This window comes from Aquarana catesbeiana, linkage group LG06, assembly GCF_042186555.1.
Source record: "Aquarana catesbeiana isolate 2022-GZ linkage group LG06, ASM4218655v1, whole genome shotgun sequence".
NCBI classification, from domain to species: Eukaryota; Metazoa; Chordata; class Amphibia; order Anura; family Ranidae; genus Aquarana; species Aquarana catesbeiana.
This window is the reverse complement of record NC_133329.1, coordinates 102,410,729-102,432,030: the sequence shown is the minus strand read 5'-3', so window position 1 is coordinate 102,432,030 and position 21,302 is coordinate 102,410,729. Positions and strand designations below refer to the sequence as shown.

The following is a 21,302-nucleotide window of genomic DNA, read 5'->3' as shown; positions in this document are numbered from 1 at the left end:
CTCTTCTATTCAGGTGTCACCATTAAATCCTCAAGGCGAGGCAGAAGCCCCTTTCCAGGTGTTGGGGCTTCAACAAGTGTGGCGGGAGGAAGGACTGGCACTTTACGCTTGTGTGTCACCCAGGCATGTAGGCGCTCACCCAAGTCCCAAAATACGAAAACACAAGGTAAAAATATTAATCTATTATATAATCACCATTAGTCCAGCACATAGCATTTCTCGTTAACTTCTGTCTCTATTTTCCAACAATCAAATCTTAGTCACTTCTTATCTCTACAGTTCATACTTATCGATCCATTTATTTGGTACTTATCCTCATCCACTCTTGGGCTTGATCTGGGGTGTTGAAAAAAAAAGTCTTTCCATCGCCCACCACTCTTAATCGAGCCAGATACGTCATTGAGTATTCAATTTCTTGTTCCTGGAGTTTTCGCTTAATTTCATTAGATGTTGCACGTCGCTTCTGTAGCTCCAACAAAAAGTCTGGGAATCAGGGGTGTTGCTAAGTGGCAAAAAAAACAGGCTTCGGCCCGAAGTCCGAGCCCAGCGCCGGGGGGGGGGGGGGGGGGGTGGTGGTGTGTGTGAGACGCTACACTAACCTACCTGACCTACCTGACATACACTGACCATTACACTCACCTACCTGACATACACTGACCCACACTGACATACACTGACCCACACTGACATACACTGACCCACACTGACCTACCTGACCCACACTGACATACACTGACCCACACTGACATGATACACTGACCTACCTGACTTCAGGTGATGTGACCACCTCCTCCTGCAGCTCAGCCTTAGTGTGCGGCGGGCCCGTAGAGTAGACATCAGGGCCAGGCACTCCAGGCAGCCAGAGCCATGACACATGAGAGGAGAGGAGAGGAGAGCTGCCCACCCAAGCACCGAGAGGGGATCTTGTCACAGTGGCGCGGCGGCTGCAATGTAATTCCCGCCTCCTGCAGCGCCTATGATGGACATCGCACGTCCCGCTGTCCCTGCATTGGACCAGTGCAACGTCCATCATAGGCGCTGCAGGCTCCAGAAGGCGGGACCTGCTATGTCACTCGGCCGCACTCGGGACAGATCTGTCCCCGCTGGGCGGCGGCTCTTGGGCTCAGGGCTAATAATAGAACCGTGCATGCCCGAGACCCGGGGCTTTTTGGGGACCCACTCGGGGCTTCAGCCACCATCAGCCACCCCCCTGCCGACGCCACTGCTGGGAATATAGATAATTTGTTACTCTCAAACTGTATGTTTCCCTTTTGTCTTGCCTTCTGCAATACCAGATCTCGATCCTTACAATTTAGCAGTCTTGCTAATAATGGTTTTGCCTGTGCACCTGGTTGTGGTGATCTCGCTGGAACTCTATGAGCTCTCTCCATTCCAAATGCCATAGAAAACTCTGCATCCGGAAAGATCCTTTTTATCCATCTCTCCACAAATTGTCCCACATTCAATCCTTCTACTTTCTCTGGCATACCCACAATTCTTATATTATTTCTTTGCATGCGATTTTCCAAATCATCCATTTTTTGTTGCCACAGTACTATCTGTTTTTCCGTTTCTGCTGCTTTTTTTTACTACTGGGGGGAGTTCATCCTCTAAAGTTGATACTCCATTCTCCACTTCAGTCACTCTCCCGCTTTACAGGCGCTATTTCTAGTGCCAAAACGCCTGGAAACTGCCTCGGTGTGAAAGGGGTCTAAATCTAAGGGAAAATTGTACAAGAAAAGTATACAATATATCGACATCCTTAATACTAAAGGATCAGAGGGGTACACAAAAGAGGTGACTTCTCTAAGGCAGGATTATAACTTTAAAAAAAACCTGTGCTAAAAGAAATGTAGAATTATGGAAAAAAATCCTGCGAGCCACAATTATCCAGTGCCTTAATGGAAATTCAACCAAACAGCTACCCGGCTGCAGGTGCAGATCACGTATTCATGACCGTGCGATAAATGATATATGAAAAAAATGCGCCGCGCCTAGGGGTGTAACTGAATAACTGTAAATCTAAGTACAAATCATAGATAATAAAGCGTGCAAATCAAATAGAGCCTAAAGCTCTGATCACTTACTAAGATCACCTGCTGTGTGAGTCCTAAAGCTCTGATCACTTACTAAGATCACCTGCTGTGTGAATCCTATGACCAAACACACTAAAAAATAACTAGTGCAATAAAACACAAAGTGCAATGTGCATAGAAAAACGTAATAAGATAAATATACAATCCACAGTGATTAAAATATAATCATTCCTAATAAGGTGTATATGCTAAAAAATGTTACACATATGTAGATCCACTGTGATTAAAATGAAAAAGAAAAAAAATTAAATAAAACAATATATATATTCGTAAAACACAAACAGAGTAAATCAATCACATGCATGGGCGAATTGAAACTATAATCGCCCTAATAAAAGTGTTCAAATCACATCCGTGAAAGAATCTTCCAATCCAGTAACATAAAGTGACCAAGTTCAAATAAAAGTCAATGTAATGGTGATGGTTCAAAGAAAAAGTTCCGGTTTTGAATCAAACGTGCCCAAAGAAAAACATGCTGTGAAGTGCCTTGGTGACCCCCAATGTGATTGCGCTCACCTTGGAGCGTGTGACACAGGTTTTAATTGTGTCAATACACGCTTTTGGAGCCACCCCTGGGCTCAGTATTAGGTACAGCTGATTCCCACACTAGATTCTTTATGGCTCCACTCACATCAGACCATATAAAAGAAAAAGGCTAATATAGTATAATACCGTAGGATACTTTTATTAAAATCACATCCAATCCCCACATGGGGTACTCACATTTATAAGGTGCTCATGTGCACCAAACATAACATAGGAAAAAACGGCTGTGCGGCGTGCTGCGGGGTGTGAGAGCTCCACAACCCAGCTCTGTGCTGATCGCTCCGTCCTGGCCCCTCCCCCTTCCGAATTCCGAATTGCTTTATTAGACGCTTCGGAAAGCGCTGCCCATTTATTGAAATGGGCAGGGACGTTTTGGGAGCGATGTATACAGCGCTCCCAAAACGCCCCAAAGATGCTGCTTGAAGGACTTTTTCTAATGTCCCGCAAGGGCACCACCTGGGTGTGAAAGCACCCATTGCAAATAATGGGAGGCAGTTTTCAGGCGCTTTACAGGCGCTATTTCTAGTGCCAAAACGCCTGGAAACTGCCTCCGTGTGAAAGGGGTCTAAATCTAAGGGAAAATTGTACAAGAAAAGTATACAATATATCGACATCCTTAATACTAAAGGATCAGAGGGGTACACAAAAGAGGTGACTTCTCTAAGGCAGGATTATAACTTTAAAAAAAACCTGTGCTAAAAGAAATGTAACCTTCCATTGAGATACTAATCTGAAACAAGCAGATCTAAATAAGAGCAAGCGTGCAGCAAACAGTCAGAGATTCAGAAGGTGTCAAAGCTAGGGCAGCCAGGTAAATAAAAATTTCAGTGGTCAGCAATGGCATCTTGCATTTTCAGTACAGATATCTGGTAGAGCCCAGTTGTAGTCTCAGAAAAGGATAGCTTCTGTTTTCATAGCCTTACCTCCACTTTCCTGTTACTGCAGTTGTATGGGGTTTCTTTATTAATGCCTGTTATTTTGATCCAGGGCAAAGAACGCCTGCGAGGAACCTCCAGTTTCTACCAGCAGATGTCACTGTACCTGTCGCACACCACCCTGCAGAGCGTCACCTGTTGGAGAGAGGAACTTAGTCATCAGCTGCAGGGTCAGCTCTTCACATTGAACGTGAATGTTCCGTCTGTGAGACTGAGTAGCATCACAGTACTCAATCCTGACCCGGAGGTAAGGAATTGCAGAAGCTAGAGGTGGTGACATGGGATGTAGTCACTTCACACTGAGAAGAATTGCTCTGGAGGCACTTTACAGGCATGACTAAAGGAGATCCTGTACTTTTTATCAACTTATAGGGGTGAAGGGAGGGGTCCTGATGCCACTGGAGGTTTCCACTACTAGTCCTGTAGTGGTATCAGAAGTAGCAGGATCACTGCCATTGTTTTCTTTCAATGATTTTTATTAATTTCAAAGCAAGCACTACAAATTATACAGTGCTTGTATTCAATGCATCATATCAATACCATGACTAATAAATACAAAAAGGCAGTGTAATATTAAACTGACATACCCATTTCGCATGGTTGCAATTAACCAATAAGGACCAATACTGTACAAAAAATCTGAATATACTGTACAGTCATACATTGTCTTCTTGATATTAATGCCACAAGTTGTAACATTGTGAATCACAGCAGCAAGGTTATGCCCTTGGCGGTTAAAATCATGCATGCATCATACATTTTAGGAGGAGAACAACTAGGGGAGTCAATGGTAGATCATAGGCTTAAAAATAGCATGCAATGCCAAGCTGCAGTTTCTAAAGCTAGCAAAATTCCTTCTGGTTTTAGAGATGGTATAGACTCCAGAGAAAGGTGAATAATGTTGGCCCTGTACAAGTCATCAGTATGACCTCATCTGGAATATGCAGTTCAGTTTTGGACAGTTCTCAAAAAGGATGTTGGGGAACTGGAGAAAGTGCAGAGAAGGGAAACCAAACTGATAAGAGGCATGGAGGAGCTCAGCTATGAGGAAAGATCAGAGGAACTGAATTTATTCTCTCTTGAGATGATTAAGGAGGGATATGAGCAACATGTACAAATACATAAGTGGTTCATATAGTGAACTTGGTGTTGAGTTATTCACTTTCAGGTCATCACAGAAGACAAGGGGGAACTCTTAAGGCCTGGAGGAATAAAGATTTAACCTCCATGTATGCAAAAGCTTCTTCACAGTGAGAGTATGGAAAATGAGGAATAGACTCCATCAAGAACTAGTTCTGTCCAGATCAGTAGATTGTCTTTTTAAAAAAAAGAGCCAGATGCATTCCTATATGCACAAAATATAACTAGATACCTACATTTAGAGGTAATAATGCCAGGAATTGTTGATTCAGGAAATATCTGATTGCCTCCTGGGGAGCTTCCGCTGTTTTTTTATTTTTTTTTTAACTTTCTCTGGATCAACTGTGCATATAGGATTGTGTATAGGAGGTTTTCTTTTTTTTGTTTCTCCTCTTTTGGTTGAACTAGATGGACTTGTGTCCTTTTTCAACCTCACTTTGTAATTATGTAACAAGGTGATGTTCTATGACTGAAAGTTCGAATGTTGACCATACACTAGTAGATTTTTGAACGAACATTTGTGGGAAAATTTATACAAACATTCTTGCAAAAATTCTTAACGAATGTTAATAATTTAAAATGTGTTTCTGGAATAAATGGACTTTTTATGAATGAAAATCACATGCAATGAAATTAATTCAAGAAAAAATTCCCACCCTAAACTAGATGGACTTGTGTCTTTTTTCAACCTGACTGTCTATGTAACTATACCCTGCTCCTTCGAACTTTCTCATTACCACAGTTGAAAATTAATGCCAATGTGACCCCACTAACAATTAGAAAATCAAATGAACATTCCTAAAACTAAACATTCCACTTATTGCAAGTTTAAATTGGAGTTAAGCTCAGTTTTTTTCTTTAAATTAAATAGGCCCCTAAGAGCGATATGGCATAATGTGCCAGTATGCACCTCATATTAGCACATTATGACAGACCTCGTTGACAAACATTGCCCTCCAGAGCTGTGCTGTCAGTGCCCACTTCTGGCATGGGCACTTTCATTTTCTCCCGGTCTTTCTTTGCACTTTAACACTGCACAAAGTAACTGAATTTGTAACGGGGAGAGAGAGGAGAAGAGATGGAAAGAACAGCAAGCGTTGTAAAAGTAAGAAGACTTAAAGACAAGAGATGTAAAATATGCCATCATTCAGCCCCTGTGCCTGGTCAGCCCCTAAAGCAGCAAGTCAGCCCCCTACCCCAAAAAGAGCCCATAGCACCTACAAAACTCCAAGGTCAAGTTGGATATATTTTGTCCAGAGTTCTCGTGTCCTCCTAAGATTGTTTGTTTTTATATTTAGCTATGTTAGCTATTTTTTGTGGATCATAATCCAAGATCATTTATACTTTAAAAATTCCAAGCTTATCATGGAGGTTTTCCATGTCTTAGCAATGGCTATTTTAGTGGGTAGGAGAGCAAAGAATATGAGTGTGAGGGCTTTGGGATATCTGGATTAGGTTTATTCTGTAAGGCAGCCTAAGCCGTTTTCAGTATATTTATGCTTGTGACCTAGGAGGAGTCCAAAGACACATGTCCAAAATCGCTGCACCTTGCATTGCCTCCACACAGGAAACAGTTCTCATCTTTGGTCACACCATGGAAAGCTGTCGGGAAAGGGGTTAGGAGACATTTTGCAACTCTAGATAGTAGCAAATCTCATCTAGGGAAGACTTTAAAATTTGCTTCCCCAGAGACAAATTTAAAATACCCTTTTACATTCTGTCAAACAACTTGGACCAGTCCCTTTGTTCTACAAGAGTATCCAAGTCCTGTTCCCACATCTAAAGCTGAGGCAGCATATGGGGGAATCAACGAAATGGGTATATAGAGCCTACCCTATAACCCTCATAGCGCTCACACAAACATTCAAATGCCATCATAACAGAAGTATCCTTGACCTGTTTTAGCTAGGCATTGTAGATCGTGTGACAATTGATATCAGCTGAACAGTTCCACCCTAGATATGTCTAATTTGTTCAGTAGGCATGCGATGTCCTCTAGGCCTGACTCCTTAATAAAATGATATATAGATACCCTTGTTTTACTGATCACTTCCATTTTTATTTGACTGTCACCTCTACAGCCTATAGGAAACATTTCCCAAGCATGGGCCAAGATTTAGTTCCAGATATATGATAAAAGAGTTGCCTTCACGTCCCCTTAAATTCAGCAACAATATTTTAGCTCATAGAGGCATCGTTAGTGATGCGATTGTAGTACATTTGCTGCTATCACTGATTTTGTGTTTGCAGTTCAGTTGTTTTATAGAAAAATCTGTTTTCTTTTTAGGCGGTGTATAAAGTGTTCTCCTCATCCTCTGGATTCTTCTGGCAGACACTGGAGACTGAAGAGAAGCTGTGTCCTCTTTCTCCTAACATTTCAACAGACAATGACATGGAGGTGATGCATCTCTCATGGACTGAAACTGTCACTGGGTCTTGTGTACAAAGATAAAAGAAATGTATCTGTGTTGCCCTTAGCAACCAACCAGTTGGTAACCCTCTTCCCACCCATCCCTGGCATCGCTTTAATAAGGTCTGTAAGCTCGGGGGTGGAAAAGATCAGCAATCATGTGACCACTGTGATTGGCTGTCACAGTGGTCACAAGATCGGGATCCGATCCTGTCAACTCCCATACTGACTGAGAGCTGTCTTTGACTACTTGGTCAATGTGCAGGGGGTGCAAAGTGAGTGCGCTTTCAGCACAGAAAGCTCCGCTTCCCATGGGCGCATGTGTGGGACATGTGGGCATCTATATATTTTAAGTGGGTGACGTATCTAATCCCAGCAACAAAAATGTTGTAAAATGCAGCCAAGTCCTTAGATCCTTAGATGTGATGGCTACATTTAGTTTAGTTTTTTTTTTTTTCATTTTTTCATTTCTTTCTTTATTTTTGCCTACTGATACTGCCAGTAACATGCATCCTGTCCTAGGATGACAATGCTCCCTCATCTTACTGTAGAAGCAAGAAAGGTCCTGTAATCCTCAGATACAGTGAGGGGAAAAAAGGATTTGATCCCCTGCTGATTTTGTACGTTTGCCCACTGACAAATAAATGTTCAGTCTATAATTTTAATGGTAAGTTTATTTTAACAGTGAGAGACAGAATAACAACAAAAATATCCAGAAAAACGGATTTCCAAAAAGTTATAAATTGATTTACATTTTAATGAGTGAAATAAGGATTTGACCCCTTCGCAAAATATGTTGGCAATCACAGTGGTCAGATGTTTCTTGTAGTTGACCACCAGGTTTGCACACATCTCAGGAGGGATTTTGTCCCACTCCTTTTTGCAGATCCTCTCCAAGTCATTAAGGTTTCGAGGCTGGCGTTTGGTAACTCGAATCTTCAGCTCCCTGCACATATTTTCTATGGGATTAAGGTCTGGAGACTGGCTAGGGCCACTCCAGGACCTTAATGTGGTTCTTCTTGAGCTACTCCTTTGTTGCCTTGGCCATGTGTTTTGGGGCATTGTCATGCTGGAATACCCATCCACGACCCATTTTCAATACCCTGGCTGAGGGAAGGAGGTTCTCACCCAAGATTTGACGGTACATGGCCCCATCCATCGTCCCTTTTATTCTTTGAGGTTGTCATGTCCCCTTAGCAGAAAAACCGTCCAAAGCATAAAGTTTCCACTTCCATGTTTGACGGTGGGGATGAATTTCTTGAGGTCATAGGCAGCATTCCTCCTCCTCCAAACAAGGCGAGTTAAGTTGATGCCAAAGAGCTTGATTTTGGTCTCATCTGACCACAACACTTTCACCCAATTCTCCTCTGAATCATTTAGATGTTCATTAGCAAACTTCAGACGAGCCTGTACATGTGCTTTCTTGTCCTTCTTGGCGTAGTGTGTTACCAATTGTTTTCTTGACTATTGTCCCAGCTGCCTTGAGATCATTGACAAGATTCTCCCGTGTAGTTCTGGGCTGATTCCTCACTGTTCTCATGATCATTGAAACTCCACGAGGTGAGATCTTGCATGGAGCCCCAGACCGAGGGAGATGGATAGTTATTTTGTGTTTCTTCCATTTGCGAATAATCGCACCAACTATTGTCACCCTCTCCCCAAGCACTTGGTGATGGTCTTGTGGCCCATTCCAGCCTTGTGTGCGTCTACAATCTCTTGTCCCTGACATCCTTGGACAGTTCTTTTGTCTTGGCCATAGTGGAGAGATTGGAATCTGATTGATTCTGTGGACGGGTGTCTTTTATACAGGTAACAAACTGAGATTAGGGGCACTGCCTTTAAAGAAGTGCTCCTAATCTCAGCTCATTACCTGTAAAGAAGACACCCGGGAGCCAGAAATCTTGCTGATTGATAGGGGATCAAATACATTATTTCACTCATTAAAATATAAATCAATTTATATCTTTTTTGAAATGCGTTTTTCTGGATATTTTTGTTACTCTGTCTCTCACTGTTAAAATAAACCTACCATTAAAATTCTGGACTGATCATTTCTTTGTCAGTGGGCAAATGTACAAAATCAGCAGGGGATCAAATACCTTTTTTCCTCACTGTAACTGGGCACAGTGTAAATGATAAAACTGCAGCACAGACAGAAGTTACTAGCTCACATTTCTGGCAAGATTAATAGGTTCTTTTGAACAAATATAACAAATTCTTTAAACGCTTTCAATGGTATAGCTGAACTCTGGGTAGAACAAAAGGTAACCCTTGCTGTGGCGCTCCTCTACAATGCAAGGGTTAAATGCTAATTTTTGTCTAGACGGAGCATAAGAAGCAGTTTTACTTATCATATTCCTCATTTCCACAGGCTTCCTCCCAGCTACATAACCAGTTCCCCGGAGCTGCTTCTCTTCACCGCTCTGTTTGTTGCAGGCTCTCTGGAGTTGTCCCATACAATGCAGAACCTGCAGGGCATTTGACTGGTGGTGTGAAGGCATTATATCACATCCTCACTGCCTGATTTAACCCTGTAAATGCCGCACTACCGCTCGGCAGTTGCTTGCATTGCACACAGTTGTGGCGCAGCCCCATCAACCTCAATGAGTGAGTTTGACAGGCGGTGCCACCTGTCAAACTCTGCAGCCTGAGTTAAAAATGCCATGGCTGTGAAGCAAAGCATCGCGAGCGCGTCATGTGAGCAGCCATGGCAGGCTGTAATGTTAGGATTTGGGTGTCTGATCAGGGGGCGGTAAAACCGAGGCTCAAAAACCTGTTTTTACTGCCCCCTCAGGCTGCCTGCGTGAAAGAACATAGACATAAAAAAGCATTTAACCCGTGCAGGGCAGGAGGTACCTAGCTGCAAGGGTAATTTTTTTTTTTATTTCACCCAGATTTCAGCTTTATCGGACTAAATAAAGAGAAGTTCCTTGTTAAGGTTAATTTACCCTTTAATTTTTTTTACTTTTAAATCCATCTTCTCTGCTCAGGTGGTGCCTGTCGTATTGTTTGACACTCTACTGCGTTGCCCCATTGCATTTCACCACACCCTCCACCTTATCCTTACAGCGGGGCTGGAAGTGTGTGGTCTAAGACTGCTCTACCCACAATCCTCTACTCTCCAGTCTGACTTTGGTAAAGGTATGTAATGGCCGTGATTATCATACTAGAAGCTTGATCAGATTAATTTATAATGAAGAGTACATTTTCTTTGTTTCCAGGCCTGAATTCTAATGCCATTGGAGACACGCAGTACCCTCCTTTCTTGGCTTTGGCCCTGCGTGGGTCTCATGCACTGGAGCTATGGGGGAACATATCAGGCCCTTGTGATCCCATGCTTGCCCGACTGACAGACCAGAATTCGCTGAGTGCAGTTTATGGTCAGACAAAAGAGAAGCCTCTGCTGCATTATTCTCGCACCTCTGGATGTATTTTGAGAGACCTGAGCCTGTGGTTTGGGGGGAGAATACGAAGTAATGACTGTATGAAGATTGGCATTCAGAACCCACCTAGAGGGAGGTAATACAAGTCTTTAGATTTACAGAAGCCCTTTGTGGCTGTGTTGTTGTTTGTGTAACCAGTGGTGTTGCTAGGGGGTGGCTTTTGGGGCTATAGCCCCGAATCTGGGGCCCATAGCCCTGAGTCTCTGCAGGGGTCCCCAAGGGGGGGGGAGGCTCTCTGGGGACCCTGATATAAGTGGGGGGCTCTCTGGGAACCTGATTTTAAGGGGGAGGCTCTCTGGGGACCCTAATGTAAGTGGGGGGCTCTCTGCGGACCCTGATGTAAGGGTGGGCTCTCTGGGGACCCTGATGTAAGGGGGGGCTCTCTGGGGGTCCTGATGTAAGGGGGGGCTCTCTGGGGGTATATACACACACACACACACACGTATATTACTGTATATACATGTGTATGCCCACCCATGCGTATGACTTTCTTTACTACTCTGCTATGGGCTCTAGCCCCAGATCTTTTGTAGACCTAGCAACGCCCCTGTGTGTAACCATTGTTATTCTGATTTAATTTCTTAGATCTCTGAGCCCCGCAGAAAAAGACTGCATTTCCCAGGAATCCCATTTGTGCCGTCCTGCTGCTTTGTTGACTGCCACAACTCAGGGTAAGTGTTACAGGAGTTTTCAGTACAGGGTGTGCCTTTCACCTACTAGACCATGGTGAAGGTCGTGACTATGGTATGAAGTAGGTCAATTTAAAGGGACCGTATGTGGGTTTTGTGTATATTGTCTTTGTGCTAAGGGTTAAAAATATATATTTATTTTTTAGTCAGGTTAATAAGAAATAGTGCAAGTAAATATTGTTGTCTCATTATTCATTTGGTGTGTTTTTTCATGTGTTGCAAAAAGTGCCTTGTTAATGGATCTCAATAACTCAAGCTTCAGTCTACAAATACCCCATCCCTTCCTTTGAAATAGCTCAGTCTAAGGATTCAGCTAGAGACATCATGATTAAAACAACTGCCCGAAGCCATTTTTTGTGCTTTTCTTAAGAAAACCCATAGTGCTCAGGGATTCCTTTATCATGGGTGTTTCTTTGATAATGATGTAACCAGTAAATGTCCTGAATTAGGGCACCTTGACTTCAGTATGACATGTATGCAGAGAGCAGAACCTAGGCAATGGCATTAACTTATTCTTCTCAAGCTGTCCATGGAGATGGATACATTTGGAAAATACATGGTCCGCTCCAGGTAAACCACTCATTAGGGCTCCACTGTAGCAGATGGGTGGTGGTCTGGCTCGTTGCACTCCGGTAAACTAGGTTGTTTAGGGAATGGATACTGAACTCTGAGCTACAGCAACATATCTTTTTATATAAAGAAACAATCCGATCATCATTGGTGATCGGTGGCACTTTAAGACACCTTCACTTTCGATCTGCTGATCCTCCTTCCTGCTGTGTTTTCAAACTTTCAGCCTGTTCACAATGGAGGAAGGGAAGCTTCCTCTATTGTTAATGGGCTGAATGTTTTTAACCACTACTACCATTATTTGGTTTACAGCAATTACAAGGTAGAGAGCCACTCTGATTGGCTCTGTACATCATGGCTGTGATCTGAGCTGCAATTCACATCACAGCCATTTATCGTGCAATGGTCACCTGAGTGTGTTGTCTGAAAAGCCATTCATAAACTACACTTCAGAAATACACATCCACCCCCCCCTTTAGTTTTACAATATGGTGATATAGAGATGTTTTAAGAGAGACCCTGCAGTTTCTCCGACCTCCTATTTGTTCCAGTGCTACATCTTTGGAAGGCCTCTTCGGCATTCAACACTTCCAAGACCGTCGGATGCCTATGTTCTCTACCGCAAACTGGTTCTCCTCTGCCACACGCTGCATCAGTGCAGAACTTAGCAGTGACAGGTCAGAGGAAGGAAACAGCACACTGCAAAGTACAGTTCGGTCCATATATATTTGGACACAGGCACAAATTTCATACTTTTTGCTTTGTATGCCACCAGAATAAAGTTAAAACAAAACAATCCAAATGAATTTGAAGTGCAGACTTTCAGCTTTAATTCTCAAGGGGTTGAACATAAATATCAAGTACTCTCCTACTGGAGATAGTCCTTCACTTGTCTGGATGTTGTGAATGGGTTTTTCTTTACCATAGAGAGTATCCTGCGATCATCCACCACTGATGTCTTCCATGGACGTCCAAGCCTTTTTATGTTGCTGACCTCACCAGTATGTTCTTCTTTCCTCAGAATGTACCAAACTGTTGATTTGGCCACTTCTAATGTTGCTGCTATCTCTCTGATGGATTTGTTTCATTTTCAAAGCCTTACAATGGCCTGTTTCACTTACATGGACAGCTCCTTTGAACGCTTGATGTAGGTTCACAGCAATAGATTCCAAATACGAACACCACACTTAGAATCAACTACAGACCTTTTACCTGCTTAAATGATGAAGAAATAACGAAGGAGTAGCCCACACCTGGCCATGAAACCGCTTTTGATTCAATTTTCCAATTACTTTTGGTCCCTTAAAATAGGAGGGGGGGACTATTCTTAAGAGCTGTAATTCCTAAACCCTTTCTCCGATTTGGATGTACATACCCTCAAATTAAACCTGAGTGCGCACCTTTATCCCATATTCATTATATAGTTATACCTTCAATATGTTTTGGTAAATACCTGAAAAAAAAAATAAAATTGTGCCTGTGTCCAAATATATATGGATCTAACTGTATATGTATTTGCATCTGCATGTATATGACTATGTCAAGAACACCAGACTGTATGCTGCTGTAGCACATGAACTAATGTAATTGGTTTGTGTTCCTTGTTAAGTTTTTTGGAATGTGTAGCTATATAAAGAAATAAAACCACGACCTACATTAGCTGATAGTAAAACAGGATAGACTTTTAAGGATTGATTGGTGGTCAGTCAGATTGGCCCTCCAATGTCAGGTGTATGGGCATTAAATATATTCATTTATTTCTTGGCTCCTCCAGGAGACATATTTCTTGCAGTCTCCCCTGCCATACCTCCATATGCTTACGGAGATATAATTCACACATGCTGCCAGCGAGGATTCAGTATTCACGGCCTCCAGAACCTTCGTTTCTCTTCTAAGCGTGCTGCAATGATGAACATGTCTTCAAGTCAGGTGTAGTATCGAACAAGAATATTATCTGTAACGCTAGTTATTTTCACAAGCATGTAACAACAAAACTGATCAAAGTTGATGACCAATCCTGATTATTACTATATTACAGGTGTCAATCTTCTGCCCTGATAAACCTTCACCCCAACTAGAGGGAGAACTTTATACCGCCCTCCCAAAACCACGTCTTCACTGCTTGCTCCTCCTCCTTAGACGGGAGAATGCTGGACATCACATACCAGCCCTTGTTCAAGGTCAGTCCATGTGAATGATTTATTTATTTTTTATATGCATTCAATTATATCTAAACCTAATCACTAAAATCTCATAATTATGCTAATGTGATTTCAAAAGTTTGATTGTTCTTCTGTGTTGTCCCCTTGTAATGTGGGCTTTCAATGGAGATGACAAGTGGCCATTTTTAACACACATTGGGGTTGATTTACGAAAACTGGAGCACTCAGAATCTGGTGCAGCTGTGCATGGTAGCCAATCAATTTCTAACTTCAGCTTGTTCTATTAAGCTTTGACAAAACGAAAAAACTGGAAGCTGATTGGTTTCCCTACAGGGCTGCACAAGATTTTGCACTGTCCAGTTTTAGTAAATCAACCCCATTAGGTATATACAGTCAATTGTTGTCAACATCATGAAACCAGCTATGCAGAAATGCCATGCAGCCATCGCTAGTGGACAAAGGATGAGCTCAGGCGTGTTCGCAACCCACACGTGAGGAGCCCGCCAGGAAGTCGGCACTGCACATCGCTAATCACAGGCAGTGAAACATTTCTCTATGTCTGCAGCTGCGGTTCGGGAAAATGTCTCACTGCCTGTGATTAGTGCTGTGCAGTGCCAACTTCCTGGCGGGCTCCTCACGTGTGGGTTGCGAACACGCCTGAGCTAATCCTTAATGAAGACAGGAAGTTAGTGATAAACTTGCATTTTATTTAAATAAATGTCTGTTTATGATACGCGGGGCTTTAGCAAATGTCATTCAGATAGGGTTTTGATTTATTTTAACTTCTTTTTTTTATCTTTCATGTTTCCTTTTATGGGTTTTCATCTTGCATATGCAGTGCTTAAAATTACTCTGTCTCTTAAACTGAAAAAAGTCTGAGAGTCCACCTTAAGGCTCGATTCACCTCTATGCATGTTGCTTTTGAGCATTTCTGCGATTTTACTGTGATTTGTGTGTTTTTTTATTTTTTACATTCACTGTATATAGCTGGTTGCTAAGGAGCAGGTCGGGAAGCTGGCTGCCGCGTCCTTAGCAACCCATAAGTCATTAGCTTCTCCGCTGACAGCTGAATGTAAAAAAAAAAAAAAAAAATTGCCAGCTAAAAAATTCACGAAAATAGCGTGGGGTATTTTTTAAGGGACACCCCCACGTCAAATTTTTTTTTTAAATTGCCTGGGGTCCCCCCCAAAATCCATACCGAACCCTTATCCGAGCATGCAGGTCAGGAAAGGAAGGGGACAAGCGAGCGCCCCCCCCCCCCCCAAACCATACCAGGCTCTGCACTTGATGATAGGGACAAGGGCCTCTTCCCAAACAACCGGGAAGAGGCGAAGGGGCTTATCGGAATCTGGCCCCCAGATCCCACCCCCCCATGTGAATGGGTATCGGGCATGTGGTCTGGTATGGTTCAGGATGGGGGGCGCTCACTCCTCCCCTCCCTTTCCTGACCTGCCGGGCTGCATGCTCGGATAACGGTCTAATATGGATATTGGGGGGGGACGGGACCCACGCCATTCTTTTGTTTAATTATGGCGTGGTGGTTTCCCCTCCAAATCCACACCAGACCGAATGGTCTGGTATGGTCCTTGGGAGTGGGGGGGGGGGGGGGGGGGGTCAGGGGGCAGACCCCACACCGTTTTTATTGTGAATTATTTTTAGCCGGCAATTTTTTTTCTGACATTCAGCTGTCAGCGGGATGACTCATTGGTTGTTAAGGACGCAGCGGCCGGCTTGCTGGCCCGCTCCTTAGCAACCAACTATATATGGTGAATGTAAAAAATAAACCCACAAAATGCAAACCACCACAAAATCCCAGTAAAAACGCAATATGTGCGTTTATAATGCTGGTTCATTGAAGTCTGTTACATGCAAAACGCTGTATTTTGCTAGAAAAAAAGTCCCCAACCCTTTCCAAAAATGCAGAGGCACAAAAATGCATTCAAGTGAACGTGTTCAATAGCAACCTATGTTAAAAAAAAATTTAATGCATTTCTGCAAAATGCAAAAAGCATCAAAAAACGCATTAGTGTGAATCAAGCCTAAATGTGTACTACCAGCTTGTGCTTTTTCTGCATTTTTTTTCTTATTTTTTTTTTTTATAAAGATCAGATTATTGTACAATAGAGTACAAAAATGTATGTACAGAGCATAGTAACACCTACATAGTACAGTCATGTCTAAAGCAAGGGTATACATGGACCAAAAATTGCCTGGTTTAGAAGGAATCGGATGACCTTCAGTCCATTTGTACTGCTTTCTGTTCTACAAAAGCCGGTCTAACAAATGGCCGCTGTCAAATGGTCATGCTGGAAAACCAGCATTCGATCAACACTTATAGCCAATGGCTGCAAGTGCTGATCTGTATCCTTCCCTGCCAGGTGAACAGTGATTATTGGTAGCGGCTATAGCCACTGGCAATAATTGCATCCTAAAAATCCAACATGCTGGTTGTACCCAAGTTGATGGATTGACCTGGGTACAATCGGCCTGCCCATACATGGTTTGAATCCCAGATAGTCCCTGCTGAACCAGCCGAGATTTGAACCATCTGTGGCCAGCTAAAGTGAGATTCACCTTTATAAATATTCAGTTCGCTTAGTGTGGCAAAATCTGTACTAGCCAATAGTACCATGTCTTTCAGAATTTCTTTTCCTTTGCATAAAGAGAATAAATAAGATCTTCCCGATGCTGAACTGTAACATATTTCTGTGTCTAGCCAGCATTCACTCAAACTATAAATATAAGCAACCATAGAAAACTGCAGGTCACACCACAACACCACTCTTGCACAGTAATTTGCAGCAATGCATTTGTTTGACATATTGTATAATCGGGAAAAGATGTAACTACTGTTCGCTTTGGTCCAAAGAAGTGACTTGTAGTTGACCTGTGTACTTATAACAATCTCCTCTCTCTCCAGGATTAATGAATGATCTGGCTGAGCAGGGTCTTCTGGGGGTAATCCGGTGCAGGCTGTCTTGTCCCAGCGATCTGGATCCAATGCTGTGTTTTCATGCAGCACCCTATTCAGATGCTTTGTTACAGGCACTCGGTAACTTACTTATGTGTTATAAGCCTAGTGCTTATAGGTTCAGTTTGCACAAAACTGATATTTCTGTTTTAGGAGGGAGCTAGTTACCTAAATCACTTATTGACTTGTTTTATCATATGGGAACTCTAGTGGTGAGATCTCCTGGGTATTGTCTGTGGCTCTGTTCCTGCCCACAATGGAATTGTTGGTGTTTTCACCAACCCTAAGGGGCTATACTCTCCAGTGCAATACGCCTGCATTGTTCTTACAGATGGATTAAGGCAGAATGGGGCACTAGGAAAGGTGTCAGCTTTGGTCCTCCCATCCCTTATATTGCTCCAAACTGCTCCATTTTCCTTGTTTGCCCTGGCATGGCCAGCCCCATTAGACACCAGTTGTCTCCAATTTCAGACGCCTTTTTGAAGTGACCGGTAGTTGCACAGATCTGACCCATTACACAATCCCTTCTGGTTTACTGCAGGAGCATGAAGGTTAGAACTGGTCCCCCTGGAAATCCACTAAGCTCTGGATCCAGCTCTAATTCTTCATATATCTAATATAGCAAAAGTCAAACAGGCAGGAGAAACTCCCTAGTAAAGGCCATGACAAGTGTACAGAGATCTCACTGCCAGAGTCCCTAAATTTTCCACATTTACCAACAAATATCAATATCAGCAGGATCTTTGGCTATGGATATTCAAATATTTACATATTGTTTACAAGCAGTAAATTGCCTTAAAACAAGCCATCACAGACCTCTGGTAGCTGCAAGTACTATGGAGAAATTCGTCCTCAAAGTTCACAGGGAAGGCACTGAAATCTCAGCTTATCTCCGCTTGCTTTCACTTGCAGCAAAGATTTGGCAGCCTTACAGCCTGCTCGTGTAAACAAACACCAAGTGGTATAAGCTGCTCAGCAGTGGACTGGACCATGGCTTTAGAGTTCTTTTGTGATCTTTTGAGAGTGATTTACCACACGATTCCTTTGGCTACCAGTGTTCATTTAGTTGACGAAAACATTTTCATCATAATTTTCGTCAGCGGCATATTTCTAGTAACAAAAACTAAACAAAAAATAACCCAAATTTTCGTCAAATGACTAAAAAGATGACGATAATCAATTCCATCTTCATCCAGGAACAAAGATGGAACGAAAATGTGAGGGAGGGATGTTTACCCACATGAACTTCCAGGTTCCTTGGAGCTCTGCCTGTAGAGCCTGTGAGTGCTTCCCCTCTCAGCAAGCAAGGAAGCACTGTAGTGTGCTTAGTAGTGTGGTGTTTAGCACTTTGCAGCATTACAGGCCTCCACAAACTACCGCCCAGAGCACTGTGTGCATTACTTTTACGGGCCTCCTCAGACCACTATCCAGAGCACTGTGCAGCATTACAGGTCTCCTCAGACCACCGTCCAGAGCACTGTGCAGCATTACAGGCCTCCTCAGACCACCGTCCAGAGCACTGCGCAGCATTACAGGCCTCCTCAGCCCACCATCCAGAGCACTGTGCAGCATTACAGGCCTCCTCAGACCACCATCCAGAGCACTGTGCAGCATTACAGGCCTCCTCAAACTACCACCCAGAGCACTGTGCAGCATTACAGGCCTCCTCAGACCACCATCCAGAGCACTGTGCAGCATTACAGGCCTCCTCAGACTACTGTCCAGAGCACTGTGCAGCATTACTGGCCTCCTCAGACCACCATCCAGAGTGCCTGTGTAGTTTGTTCAAACCTTAATACCATAAATAATAACATTAGAAATTAGAATTTAGTATTATATAAAGAGTTTGGAAATTCCACTTCCACTTCAGCCCTGGAAGGTTTTATCCACTTCCTGACCAGGCCATTTTTTGCGATATGGCACTGTGTTGCTTTAACTGACAATTGCGCGGTCGTGTGACGCTGTAACCAAATAAAATGTATGTCCTTTTTTCCCCACAAATAGAGCTTTCTTTTGGTGGTATTTGATCACCTCTGCGTTATTTTTTTGCGCTATAAACAAAAAAAGAGCAGCAATTTTGAATAAAAAACAATATTTATTACTTTCTGCCATAAAACATTCCCAATAAAAAAATTTGTAAAAATCTAATTTCTTCATCAGTGTAGGCCAATATGTATTTTGCTACATATTTTTGTTAAAAAAATCCCAATAAGCTTTTATTGATTGGTTTGCACAAAAGTTATCACGTCTACAAACTATGGGTTCGATTTTATTGCATTTTTTTTTATTATTATTATTTTTTCTTAACTAGTAATGGCGGCGATCAGCCATTTTTATCGGGACTGCGACATTGTGGCTGACAAATCTGACACTAAGTGACACTTTTTGGGGACCAGTGACACCAATACAGTGATCAGTGCTAAAAAAAAAAAGACTGATCACTGTATAAATGACACTGGCAGGGAAGGGGTTAACACTAGGGGGCGATCAAGGGGTTAAGTGTGTCTTAGGGAGGTGTCTTCTAACTGTGGGGGGGGGGGGAATGTTACAATGGAGGAAAAGAGAGATCGTGTTTCAGCTTAGCTTAGATCTCTCTTTTCCTCACTGACAGATCAGTGGCCTGCCTTGTTTACATCGGCACACCGTTGCTCCATCTCTCCTGTGAACAATTGGTGCTGTCCAATCACTGCGTGCATAAAATCACATACAGGTACATGATTTATACGTGCCCCAGAATATGTATCAAGGGTGGTCCAGAAGCGGTTAAATAATGCATTACAATTTAACTAAGCCAATTCGATTTTAGTCAACTAAAATGATTTTAGTTAACTGAATTGTACTGGAAATTTTAGCCGACCAAATACAACTAAAACAATTGCAGATGACTAAAGTACAACTAAAACTAAAATGCCATTTTAGGCAAAAGACTATTAACTAAAACTAAATTGAAATGTAATGCCAAAATTAGCTCTGGTGGCTACTACTTGTAAAGAATATGTAAATATGATAAGGATGTCCACAGCCTTATCATAGGATCACTTTAAATCTATTTGTGAATTCCCAAGTTGGTGACTTTGCTCTACGCTATATGTCATATTGCATTTATTAATACACTAATCAAATTTTATGACTGTTATACTGATTGGGTTTGGGTAAAAGAATTATGTAATGCTTCTCTGTTTGTGACAGGTGCAAGCTTACATGCTGTGCCAGACCCAAGCAGTGCAGTCTTGGACATTCTGTCTAGGCGACCTTTTCCCTTTGACACTGAAGCTGAACAAGTTGTGATCCTGACTATGAGTGGTGGACAGACCCTGCAGAGAGCAGGCCACTTCCTGCGGCAGATTTTTAGACTCCGAGCCAAAAAACAAGAGGTTGTCTCAGGTAGGCTCTTTTTTGATTACAGTGTTTCAAATACAATTTTGATCTCTAAAGTTTTGAGGTGTTGTATCTTTGCATATCCTGATGGTAGGACATTCAGACACTTATGCTTAATCTTACATTTATAGGTTATGTTGTTCATTGAATGTACTATCTATAACATTGTCTTGTTACTTGAAAAATAAAAATATTGAAAGTTAAAAAAAGAATAAATGCACATATTTTTCAAGTAAAAAAAATGTGCATTTATATATTTTTTCAAAGGGGCCTGCAAAGCATTGCACCCGTGTTAAGTGGATTGTGGATGCAGTGCCAGGCTCTTGCGGACTCTTCCTCCAGATTTCTAATGCCGCGTACACACGGTCGGACTTTTCAGCTACAAAAGTCCGACAGCCTGTCCGACAGACTTTCGACGGACTTTCGACGGACTTGCGGCGGACTTTCTAACGAACAGACTTGCCTACACACGATCACACAAAAGTCCGTCGAATTCTTACGTGATGACGTACACCGGACTAAAATAAGGAAGTTGATAGCCAGTAGCCAATAGCTGCCCTAGCGTGGGTTTTTGTCCGTCAGACTAGCATACAGACGAGCGGATTTTTCGACCGGACTCGAGTCCGTCGGAAAGATTTGAAGCATGTTTCAAATCTAAAGTCCGTCGGATTTGAGGCTGAAAAAGTCAGTTGAAAGTCCGGAGAAGCCCACACACGATCGGATTACCAGCCAGCTTTAGTCCGTCAGCGTCCGTTGGACTTTTGTAGACGAAAAGTCCGACCGTGTGTACGCGGCATAACTGTACCGAGATATGGGCTTTCAATTGGAGAGCTGAAGGAACTGTCAATATAGACAATGAGTGCGGAGTAATCACTGTACTCATGTTCCATTGAGAACTACAAGTCTATCTGCTGCAGTGGCAGACAGGTCTTGTAGTTTATTCATTCACAGATCTCTGTTAA

General features: G+C 42.6%; 1 protein-coding gene across 1 annotated transcript in view; it reads left to right on the top strand.

Moving 5' to 3' along the window:
• LOC141148803 (dynein axonemal assembly factor 8-like) overlaps positions 1 to 21,302 on the top strand; it is a 218,919-nt gene that overhangs the window by 56,818 nt on the left and 140,799 nt on the right. The window contains exons 11-20 of the mRNA XM_073636564.1: positions 14 to 166; positions 3,630 to 3,824; positions 7,005 to 7,115; positions 10,118 to 10,268; positions 10,349 to 10,646; positions 11,156 to 11,241; positions 13,604 to 13,758; positions 13,868 to 14,009; positions 16,912 to 17,043; positions 20,152 to 20,346. Coding sequence (XP_073492665.1) covers positions 14 to 166; positions 3,630 to 3,824; positions 7,005 to 7,115; positions 10,118 to 10,268; positions 10,349 to 10,646; positions 11,156 to 11,241; positions 13,604 to 13,758; positions 13,868 to 14,009; positions 16,912 to 17,043; positions 20,152 to 20,346 — 1,618 coding nt within the window. The remainder of the gene's footprint in view (positions 1 to 13; positions 167 to 3,629; positions 3,825 to 7,004; positions 7,116 to 10,117; positions 10,269 to 10,348; positions 10,647 to 11,155; positions 11,242 to 13,603; positions 13,759 to 13,867; positions 14,010 to 16,911; positions 17,044 to 20,151; positions 20,347 to 21,302) is intronic.